Here is a 12104-nt window from a genome sequence, read left to right as displayed (position 1 = left end):
ATAGGACTGATAGGGCCATCTGCACCTGCGTCTTCATGCCCAGTGCCTTGCTATCACAGGCAAACATGGCCCATAATCCTATTAATCCGTTTCTCAAGGTGTCTTCAGCTTGCTGGGATTTTTGCCCTGCCAGTGCTCTGGGAATGCTGCTTGCTGTCACAGGGTCTTGTTCCTTTCAGGAAACTTGAAATACTTAGGTTCCTGTTTTCTAAAGACATGGGCTATTTTACTTCTCAGAAAAGATGAGGGGCATAAGCCATTCCCCAGGGAACTCCAATACTTCTAGGAAATGTTTATCCTTGTAGTATTTAGGCCCATGTCTTGTTCTGAAGGCCACTGAGGTACAGGTTTCCAGCACCAAGACAAAAGCAGGGAGAGAAGTGACAGGGCGCTGATGGACTCACCTCTGGGCTGCAGTGAGAGCAGTGTCTACCATCCCATCCCCTGCCCCTCCCGGGCTGGCTGGCACCTTGACAGCAGGGACAGCCAAGTGGCACATGCTGCAATTCCCTATCTGCCACAAAACCTGGCAGCAAACCTGTACAACTTCTCATCTATGCAACTGTGCCAGGCAGCAAATGGAGCTGTGACAAGTCCCACTCAGCTGTCCCTGTTTCAGTGGCAGAAACATCTAGAAGTGGGGCTCAGTGGCAGAACCCTCTAAGAGTGGGGCAGGATGGACAAGCTCTGATGCTCACAGTGCCAAATCTCTGATCATTTGGCTGTGACTGATCTCACTGGGTTCCTTCCTGGTCATATCTCTGTATACACTAGTCACCAACACCGTTTCAGGCCTCCGTACCTGGTATCATTCCACTTCAGTTATTTTGCCACCATTTAAAACCGAATATACTACCAAAATATAAAATAGGTCCACGAAAACAATCAGAGGACTGGAACACCCCTGCTGTGAGGACAGGCTGAGAGAGCTGGGGTTGTTCAGCCTGGAGAAGAGAAGGCTCTGGGGAGACCTTACTGCAGCCTTTCAATACTTGAAGGGGGCTTATAAGAAAGATGGGGACAGTCTTTTTAGTAGGGCCTGTTGCGACAGGAGAAGGGCTGATGGTTTTCAACTAGAAGCGGGTAGATTCAGACTAGATCTAAGGAAGAAATTTTTTATGACGAGGGTGGTGAAACACCAGCACAAGTTGCCCAGAGAGGTCATAGATGCCCCCTCCCTGGAAACATTCAAGGTCAGGTTGGTCGGGGCTCTGAGCAACCTGATCTTGTTGAAGATGTCCCTGCTCATTGCAGGGGGTTTGGACTAGATAACCTTTAAAGGTCCCTTCCAACCCAAACCATTCTATGATTCTAGCTTATTTTTTATTTGAAAAGCACCAAGACTGGAGACTAACATGAGGGGGTTCCATCTGATACCTTCAAGTTTAGCTGATGAGAAAGCTGTTAATGTAGTACAGTTGTTTCACTTGCAGCTGCTTCACATTTTACCTGCAGAAGTTCCTTGGCAGACCCTCGCCTGTCCACGTCCATCTCCAGGCAGCAGTTCAGAAAGTCGCGAAACACAGCGGACAGTCGCTCGGGATTCTGCAGCTCTGGTGTCCCATTCGTAGCTATCAGATACAGCGCCTAGAGAAAAAGGAAACACGAGACTCCACCTGTTTTGTTTGTATTCGTAACTGCTTATATAGACCCTGGTTTTTATGGTCCAGTCTCCAGTGGTAGTTTCTTCCCCAACAGAGAGTTAGAGATGATTTTTCTATACCAATAAAAAAAGCCCTGGTGCAGCCACAGCTATTCCAACATCAAAATGATCTTTGCCTTGACAGCTGATTTCATTGGCTGACCTAGTTAGTATGAACTACATCAGCAAAAGCACATTTTGCTTCTCCAAGTATTGACACTAGCTTTACATCCTATTTTAAAGAGTGAATTTAGCCTATCTATATTATTTCAAAGGATTATTACATAAAATCCATCTCCGCAGTGCTCACTGGTCCCTAAAGTACAGCTTCCATAAAACTACGGTAAAAGTTTTTTGCTCTGTTCTTGATAAAAATGGTAACCAGATGAAAAAAAAGTAAATCCATCAGCTTATTCCTTGGATAAAGAAACAGAAACATTTGGAACTTCATTTTCAACACAGACACGTAAGTTGCATGCACAAATATATTATGAAGAAAATGCATAACTGGGCAGATAGGAGCCACCTGCAACTATGTCTTTCAGCAGCCCCCAAATTCCAGATTGGCTTCACTTATGTGGTAAAATGAAAAACTTTTAATGGTCTAATCAGAAAAATTAGTAATTCCATCCCTATGGTAACTCTGTGCTAATTCTGATACTCAAGTAACTACATTAATGATGTCTCCATCCCAGAAATTGCCAGGGAAGAAATGGGAGGTTTTGGCAGTTGGTTTATTGAAAGCTCAGGCTTGGTGACATGGAGAAAGTGGCTTGGACTATGAAAGAAATATGTTCACTAGTATTTCAGCAAAAATGGACAAGAAGCAGAATAGACTATGCTGCCTTTAAACTATAATCTTCATGTTTCAGGCAAGCTTCCCAGTGAGAAATGGGGGGCAGTTCATCTCTCAAAACCACTGTTTTAGAAAAGTTTGGAGTTTTTTTAGGAAAGATAAGATTAAATCTATTACACTTGTTTCATGTTTTCAGGGTCATCTTCACAGACAGAAGAGCTGGAACAACTTAAAACCCAAAGCAAAGTGTCACCTGAAAATTGAGTATTTGTCTGTGTCAAGGGTTGAGTCCTCTGTGAATTCCCTTCCATGATGTGCATAAACGTCCGGCTGCTCATCTGAATGCACAGTCCATCTGTGCACACAGGCCTGTCCAAAAACTTGAGCTTTTCTCCTCCTCAAAAGCATCTAGCCTAAGCTAAGCTTAAGTTTCTTATGCAAAGCTCCCTTCCATGCAGCTTAGCAAGTCTTCCCAGTATTTCTCAGGCCAAGGATTTATAACGTAATTTTGCAAAACACAGGGTGAGTGTTATCCAATGTGGTTCACTTGTAACCAAGGTCTAACATGCTGAGAAGCTAGAGAGATGAATTCATTCTGCTTTTGCAAGATGTTATTTAGAAACATAACACAAACATTTTGAACTATTCAAACTTAAACTTGCAGATGTCTAAAATATACAGTAGTAATAATAGAAATACGCCTAGGAGTCTTCCATAAAAATGTCTGCCATGATAATAACAGCTCTGCACTACTGGCATTTAAATAGAATTGACTTTGTTATTATCCTCTTAAATACAGAGGAAAATTTCCAAGCCTAAAAAGGCAAATGAACTATCCTAGAGTAAAAACAATAAAAGGAAGTTTCTTTACTTTTCCCACAATCTAAATGTCATAAAATCAGTTATCCTGTCCATCTATAGCTGACCTCAGCCACCAGACACAGTGGTGAGCTGGAGTGCCTGTCCTCACTGTGTTTAAATTGTGCTACCCAAGGGATATTATTTCTCCTGCGGTAAAGGAATACAGCACCCATGTCAACCTTGGAGATTTTATTCCAGCTACATTCACCTGACTGTGGAACAGAGTGCCAGGACAAATGGAGCTCTTAGTCGCTTGTTCCTTCACAGAACACGAATCGTGAGGAAAAGTCATCTTTAGCTAGGTACTGCACCTTCTAAATACTTCTACTACAACAGAAGAAGGTCTATGGGAAGTTGAAGTACCTTCTTATCATGTATCTTTTGGTTTCCTATGATACGGCCAGCAAAGAAAAACAAGTACAGTACAAAGGAAATGAGTGTTTGCAGTAGCTGCAAAGGGGCAATAAACTCATTAATTTGTTTAACATACCAAGAAACAAGAAAGGATTCGGCATACAATTACAGCTGCAGTCTGTGAAAATGATATCCTAAAGTTATCCAGGCCACCCAGATACATGACAGAACAATATACAGATGATTTAGAAGCCTGAAACTGTAGAAGATCCACAGCATTTAGAAAATATGCTACAGTTTTGAGGAAAATTGATGTGCTGTGGTTAATAAATGAATAAGCAAACAGAAATGTTTTGGGTTTAGTTTGTTGGATTTTTTTTAAATTGAAACTGGGGAGGTCCAACTTGCATTTCAAAGGATATATATCGCATCAATGTTTGTCCCTCGGGCCCTAGGCATATGCCTGATGGAAGGAAATTGCAGTGAGAGAAAACAAGTACCATCAGAGAAATATCCAGGACACTCATGGCTGGAAAACAGTTCATTCCTGTGAGTTCTGCATAGGCTGGAAAGCCTGGGATGCATTTCCTCTACATGTGGAAAACAACAAATGCATCTACATTAAGACTGCTGTTAACTATGATTAATGATCCTTTAATGCCCTTATAATTTATTTATGTATTTAAATTAATGTCCCTAACTGAAGCTTCTGCATGCTTTCCATTATTAAAACAATCATTCATAAAAATGAAAGAGCATCCTTTTGCTTCCAGGTTTTGCAGAATTCCCTGAATGTGCTCTAAATGTGACTATTAAACCCAACAACTGCTGTGTGCCATCAGCTAAAAAACAGGTCTTGCTTATAAGCTCTCCTGTTCAGATGCAGCTGAGACCTCTCACTGAAGTCTGTGATTCCACATAAAGCAGCAGATGGATCCTGTCCCTGTTGGGGTTGATTTACCTTAATAAAACTAGCTGATAACTGGGGAACTTCAGGTGGTCCATCACAAGCTTTTTGCTGTTCCTAGCTCAGGGGCAACAACCTCTGGAAAAGAGTCCAAGAAGCTAATACAGATGGTACCAACATCAGGTGCCTGATTTTAATCTACTGCAATTTTACTCAGACACCTGAAGATGCTTTGAAGCTCTAAGTGTTCAAGGTGATCTTAACTCCAGCAGGAGATGAGGCATGTATGGAGAAAAAGAGCATCTCAAATCATCTGGGTAAGGGCAGGAATGGCTGAATGTGAATTTGGTCAGAGATAAGAAATCCAGTTATCTTTTCAACAGTTGACCTGAGGCTTCTTGAGGAGCCCAAATCAACATCTGAGGTTAAGGAAGCAGGGAATTTTCAGCATCCAGACCACAAATGCTAATTCTCTTCATCTGTTTTTTGCAGCCTTATACAAGCCAAATGCATTTTTTGCAAGGGTCTTCCATAGAAGCAAGTGGAATATGGGGTCCTCTCTTTGCAGGAAACTGACGCAAAACTGGTGATGCGCAAAGTCTCTGCTGGTAAAACTGGGCTGCAGTGACACAGGCCCACTGCCACCCTGCCAGCCATGGCTTATTCAGCATCAGTCTGAATCCAAACCTGTTTCAACCCATTTCTTTCTTATCTCCCCTCATGAGGGGTGAACTGGAACCAAAAATCCTAGGGCACCTACCAACACTCAGGAACCATTTTTCAAGAAGAGTGGAAGACTGAAGTTTATATAATTGCTGTATTCCTTTCCTAAGTAGCATGGCTGGGGATATTTCCTGACCATTCTGTGACTCCTTCTTTTCAGTCTGCAATATGCAGCCTGGGTGCCACAGACCAGAGAGAGCGCAGCCTTACTGCTATGAAAAAAGCTACAGGTTATGCTCTATTTTAATTCTTGCCTTAACAAAAAATATATATGTATACACATAAGCCAAAAATAATTTCCTCATATATTCTTGCATCCTATCAGGAATTAACTCTGCAGCATTTAACTTTGTTTCAGCTATCAGTCATGAAGTTTTATCTTGGTATACATTTCTCCACTATTACACACTCATTTGGTATAAGAACTGGTCACTTCATTTTAAGGAATTAGGATAAAACTGAAAATTTCAAAACATTAAAAATACATTAGTTTACTACAAGTATCTGTGCTAAAAGCTACTTTAGAATTGTATTTGATAATAAATAATTATGGCATTACTATAACCAGTAACAATTCCTGAAAGGCTCAGGTAAGCAATCAGCACTGATCAGAGATTGAAAACAGTTCTCTCTCTGCAGATACAGTTGAAATGTTTTTCATAAAAACTCCCCAATTAAAGAAACTTGCTGCTGAAAAATTCTTGTCATTCAGAAATACAGCTCAAAGACAGTTCAAAAACTACATGAGAAATTTCAAGCATCGTTGAAGGCAAAAATGGCACATTTCTGAATGCTACATGTCACTTTTCTTTTGAGGTCCTCCCATTGATGTAACCAAAGCTACGGTATATGCTAATACGCTCCAGTGACATTTTTAGAAGCAGGCCTTGGTGGAACCAGTTCAAGCTGATGTGACTGGGATTTTGTCTCATGGAAGGCAAAATATGTGACAGTGGTATCTGATTTTATCTGCACCTTACCCTGAGAGGATTTTCATTAAGGTAAGGAGGTTCTCCTTCCACCATTTCTATTGCCATGATCCCAAGTGACCAGATGTCCACTTTGGGGCCGTATGCTTTTCTTGTCACCACTTCTGGTGCCATCCAGTAAGGAGTCCCAACCATTGTGCTCCGTTTACTCTGCTCAGGGGTGATCTGAGCACAGAAGCCAAAATCAGCTGAGGAGAAAAGCAAGTATTGTTAAAGCCAGTTTGAATTATGAAACGAAGCACAAGAAATCCCCACTAAATGCCTGAGAATGCCTTGTTGAATCCATCTTGAAAAGCGGCCATGCTCTGTTCACTCAGTGCTGTAGCCGAGGAAATACTGAACTGGTCACTTAACCCCCTCAAGTTTCATGCAGTGGCTTTTATTCACTTGAAGCTTTAGATTGTAACTCCCTCCCTCTGGAAGGGACATACACAAACCAATGCCACTCTTTACACCTTTTTCCTTTCTATACCTCTCCGCATGCTGGAATTGAGCTCTTAGCTTGCAGCAGTGGTCAGTGCACTACCACACGTATCACTTTTGGGTAACTGGCAGTCAGTCAAAAGCAGCCCCACACCACATCCTGGGAATGCTGCGCCTGACCAAGAATACCTACTCAATTTGACAGATCCATCCATTCCAAGAAGAATATTGTCACTTTTGATGTCTCTGTGGATCACTTGGTTTGAATGAAGGAAATCCAGTGCTTGCAGGCACTGATAGATAAAAAAGAAACATGAGGGTAAAAATTAATGACCTGATTTCATCACACAAGAAAGGAAATGGCTCTAAAAGATTTAATTTCTAGATGAGTTGTGAGTAATAGCAGCATATTGTGCTGTCAAGAGGAATAGCTTGCTGCTTCAACACTATTAGAGTAGGAACTTTCTAAATGAAGTCATATTAGTTTTTGAAAGAGAAATGTCAATTATTGTTATAGACTATCCCCTGAAAGCACATAGAGAATGACTGCTGCTGCAGTCCACATGACAAACTATTGTTTGCCAAAAAAGAAGTAGTCCCTTCAGTATGAAGTGCATCACTTTTGGGTGGGAGGTTGTATGACAAAGATTTTATTGTTAGGCTCTACAGCAGATTTGAAAATAGCATGTTAGTCATTTTTCAGAAGCAAACACCATTTTGGGTGGAATGATATCCTTGTAAGCTGAGGACTGTGATAAATTAATCTCTATTTTTCTTTGCTGTTATTTTAAAATTCTGCCACCAGCGTGTTTGCTTTTACAGGCAAGGAATGCAGTACAGGCATGCTCCAGGAAAATGTTTAAAGAGGCAAAGTTCAGAATAGTAAAACTAAAAAAAAAAAAAGAGATAGTATAATAACAGTATGTAAGAGTATAATAACAGAGTATAGTAAGTGCAGTGATACTGGCAGGCACTTCAGTCAAGATGCTATTTCTTCTCCATATTATAAAAGCAACACAGAAACAAAGCTCTGAACATGAAATCACCCAAGTTCTTACCACCTGTTGAGAAGTACCATCCTGTCCAAGTGAACGGAAGCACACGCGGGATCCCTTACCTCCCTACAGACAGCTGCTATCTGTCCTTCATCCATGCATGTCTCTGTAACAACATCGGTTAAAGAGCCTCCAGCCAAGTATTCCATAACCACCCAGAGTTCATCACCAACTAGGTAGCTGAAAAAAGAAAACAATGGCATTGAGATGAATGTGCATAGCTAAATTACTTTATGAAAAAGACTACAGTTGATTGTTTCCAGGTCATTTTTAAATTAAGACAGAATAAAATGAATAGACATTCCTTCTAGGCTAGACAGTTCTTAGAATCTGTGCAGTCTAAATGAAAAAGGCACATAAGTGAAAACTTTGACATCTTAGATGGCAAGGAAGTGAAAAAAGCAAAGATAAATCTCAAACCAGGACATATCACATCATCTGGTACACCATCTTAGCACATAAATTCCATGATTAACTCCAGGAACAAGGCAACACAACTTTCATAGTTGTCCATGGTAGGAGGGTGTGTACCACTGAGGTCAGAAATTGGTCAACAGTTTGGAAAACCTTCCATAAAATACATTCAGAAACAGGAAAAACAATTTAAAAACTGGCAAATAATGTGTTTCTGGAAACAAGAATCTCATCTTCCTGGCATCCACAGCAATGGAAAATAGCAGGAACGGCCCAAGGGAAATAATTTCTATGATGATTTATCAGCACTTATCATAAAGACACAGAAGACATGATCAAAAAAAAACCAAAACCAACCCACAAACATGGAGGGAGTGAATTTACAGGCTGTTGTTTTAGTAAGATATGGCTGATCTCGGTTTTTGAAAACAGTCTTCAAACTATGTATGCCACAAAGATTAATGCAGACAAAATGCAATCTCCTCCCGTACATTGTATATAAGTAGATAAATAATAAAGAGGTCAATTTTCTGCCAGTGACCAAAGGTTTTTTTTAACCTTTGGCTTGCAGTATGTAAATGAACATTCATGTGAAAATACTAGAACTACTCACCTGTCTAAATAGTTAACAATATTGGGGTTCTTATTTTCCCTCATGACCAGGATTTCATTAATAATTAGTTCCTTTTTGGGCTGTTGTTGGAGATTCATTTGCTTTATGGCCACCTAAAATGACATCGAAAACCATTAACTTGAGTAGTCTGTTGCACGAGATCGAAATGAACATGGAGTGAGTGTTTTTGGAATGATGTAGCAGAGTTGTGCCAAACTGTCTTGTTATTAGACATAAGAGCTCAGTAACTTACATTACAACACCCTATTTCTCTGCTAGCTTGGGTGCTCATTACAGGACACATGGCCATATACATTTTGCCTTGTAAAATCTGTAAAAACGGTCTTTAAACTATCAACCACAAATCTCTAACAACACTCTCTGGACCTACATTCTTCTCAAATGGCCTTAGTTTATCACCACTACTATTATTCATGCACGTTTTGCAAGCAGGAAGTGATTTTGTTACTGTGAAAATATATAAAACCAGCTGGTAATACTTTAGCAATTATATGATTTTTGATCATTATTCCAGCAACTGCTGTTGTTCTTGACTTGATTGCATAACTGAAAGAAAACACATATGGACATTACGTATAAAATGCTGTACTAAAAAGATCATTAAGGTTAACAAAGTCCAATCCTAACACTTCCTAACTTCCTGAATTTTGATTTTGCAACTCTAAGTAACATTCTTTAACACAGTTTAGATTTGCAATTATTTAAAAAGAATAATCCATTCTGTGGTATTTTATGGATACACCTCGGGTTATAAGCAGGGTTTAGGGCTTTTAGATCCCTTGCAGACCTCCATCTAAGAGCAGTTACACAGTGCAGCACTGCAGGTGGATGAGAAACTACCAGTAAGGTTCAGATTTATTTGCTGACAGCCAGAAATGATAAATCAGTAATCTTAAAACTGTAGCCCCAAAGAGCAAAGGGATTCTCTAAGGCACCACCTTGTCTGTTTATCAGTAATATGATCGCTTTGGCTCCGAAACCTTGTAGCCATCCTGTCTCTGCCTCATCCTGGCTCCTCTGCCAAGTCCCATCCTCTCCCAGGTAGCCACGGTCTCCACTTAAGTTTTCCATCCTGGCCTCCTTGCCGAGCCTGCTTCTGCCAGCCCCGTCCCTCTGGGCTCAGCCCTGCTTCCCTAGCTGCCATCCAGCTCAGCTCTGGCCAAGGACTCCTACAAACACATCTTCCCCAGCAGTCCCAGCACAGCCCTCCAACCCGACACGCACCTTCTGGGGAGATGCGGCCTGGTGGCTATTTGAAGTCTGCCTCTTGTTCCCGCCGTATGCAATTTACCCAGCCTCTCCCACTGTCTAGTCCTGCTCTTGACACAGCATGAAAGAGACCACCTCTCCACCCTCGCTCCTGGTTTTCTAGCTAGATTTTCAGGCAGAGTTTGTGTATATTACATATTATATTACAGCATTGGTGGATAAGGGAAAGCAACTGACATCATCTAACAGGACTTGTGTAAAGCATTTGACACTGTCCCGCACAACATCCTTGTCCCTAAATTGGAGAGAGATGGATTTGACGAATGGACCACTCAGTGGATAAGGAATTGGCTGGATGGTCACACTCAAAGAGCTGCAGTCAACAGATCGATGTCCAAGTGGAGAGCAGTGACGAGTGGCATCCTCAGGGGTTGGTGTTGGGACTGGCACTGTTTAATATCTTTCTTGGCTATGTGGACAGTGGGATTGAGGCACCCTCAGCAAGTTCACCGACGACACCAAGCTGTGTGGTGCAGTCACACACCGGAGGGAAGGGATGTGCCATCCAGAGAAGCTGTGGCTGCCCCCTCCCTGGCAGTGTTCAAGGCCAGGTTGGACGGGGCTTTGAGCAGCCTGGTCTGGTGGAAGGTGTCCCTGCCCATGGCAGGGGGGTGGAACCGGATGATCTTTAAGGTTCCTTCCAACCCAAACCATTCCATGGTTCTATGATATTCAAAAACTCTAGCTTGGAAAAGGAAATTAATGTTAAGATGATACTTTAAATTGGCCACTACAAGGGGGTTAACACCGCTTTCCTTCAAGATTTGTTTCTCACTCTCCTGTCTCCCACTTCCCTGCGACCAGTTCATGGGCTGCAATAGGCTGTCACTGACACCGGTCCTAAATGTGACTGTATTGTTCAGGAGAGAACTTTGCTCTTGATAGACATCTTCTCATTTGTCAGTGTGTGTGTCAACCAGCTTCGGTATGACTAAAACAGAAAATTGCATCCTAAACATGATCTCCCCTTAATTAGGTCTTGCATTATACTTTGAAGATGAAACACATGATGGAAAAAATGCTAAATAGTATTACTGTCTGAACCTGTGATTAAAATAAATTGGGACTGAATGACAGCAGCCTCCATCAGCTAGTTGATGCATTAAAGTATTTAGTAATTAAGACAGAGCTAGGGTGTCCTTCTCTGAAAGATACCGCTTTCCTCCTTGCATTCTTTCTGGTAGTTAACAGGGTCAAAGTCTGTCTGAAATTAGGCGACGTAATGTTAGGCAACGTAATGAAGCTATTTATTCTTCACAGCAATAGGGGAATCTGTGACCACCCCGTGACCTCTCCTGAGGCCTCTCATTATGACAGATCTCTAGGTTTTACAATTTGTATTGCTAACTGATCTATGGCCAGGTCCACAGGCAGATTTTATACTGCAAATGTAGAGAGTTAAACTATATATATAGACCACCACTCTCTGTAATAGCACAACTTCATGCACACTAGGGAACAGAGATATAACAACTTCTAAACCAATACATTTACACTGTCAATAAAAATTATACAGTTTTTAACAGGCCCAAAAGCTTGCTGGGATTTCTTTACAGGTTTCTCTCAATTAAAATACCCATTCAGGGATGATGTAACATGCCACCAGGCTGGGACCAACAATACTGTGGAGAGCACTGACCTGTTCTGAAGGCAGTAAGTAAAAAAATAATTACAATTGGCCTTAAAAGTTATGGGTGAAGCATCAGCCCAAGCAGAGAGGACCAAGGCTCTTACTGATTCCAGGGAGACCAGGACCTGCCCCCGAGGAATTTGCAGGCACCTCTTCAGGCATTAATCAACATCTCGGTGTAATGGTTGCTGGAAAGTGGATGGCCACCCTAAGTGTCCAGTTACTGAGGCACAGAACCATGTTGCCCTTGAAGAGCTTTCACTGAAAAGCTGAAGACAGCAGATGATGTATTTTGCCAGCTGACACTAGTCTGTGCTTCAGAGGAAAAGCCTTTGCAGTAAAGATCTACTGGTGTCCCGGAAGCCCCATCCACAGTTCACACCAGAGGGGAAAGCACTGAATACCTG

At 41.5% G+C, this 12104-nt stretch overlaps 1 protein-coding gene across 5 annotated transcripts in view; it reads right to left on the bottom strand.

The window, feature by feature from the left end:
* The window catches only part of PAK3 (p21 (RAC1) activated kinase 3), a 150410-nt gene that overhangs the window by 10383 nt on the left and 127923 nt on the right, over window positions 1-12104 (bottom strand). For all 5 annotated transcript variants that reach the window (XM_074835320.1, XM_074835316.1, XM_074835321.1 and 2 more), the window contains 5 exons: window positions 8778-8890; window positions 7813-7930; window positions 6889-6988; window positions 6264-6460; window positions 1450-1587 (listed from right to left, as the gene is read on the bottom strand). In XM_074835320.1, the coding sequence (XP_074691421.1) occupies window positions 1450-1587; window positions 6264-6460; window positions 6889-6988; window positions 7813-7930; window positions 8778-8890 (666 nt within the window). The remainder of the gene's footprint in view (window positions 1-1449; window positions 1588-6263; window positions 6461-6888; window positions 6989-7812; window positions 7931-8777; window positions 8891-12104) is intronic.

Source organism: Strix aluco, chromosome 10 (assembly GCF_031877795.1).
Source record: "Strix aluco isolate bStrAlu1 chromosome 10, bStrAlu1.hap1, whole genome shotgun sequence".
NCBI classification, from domain to species: domain Eukaryota; kingdom Metazoa; phylum Chordata; class Aves; order Strigiformes; family Strigidae; genus Strix; species Strix aluco.
This window is presented reverse-complemented; position numbering and strand designations above follow the sequence as displayed.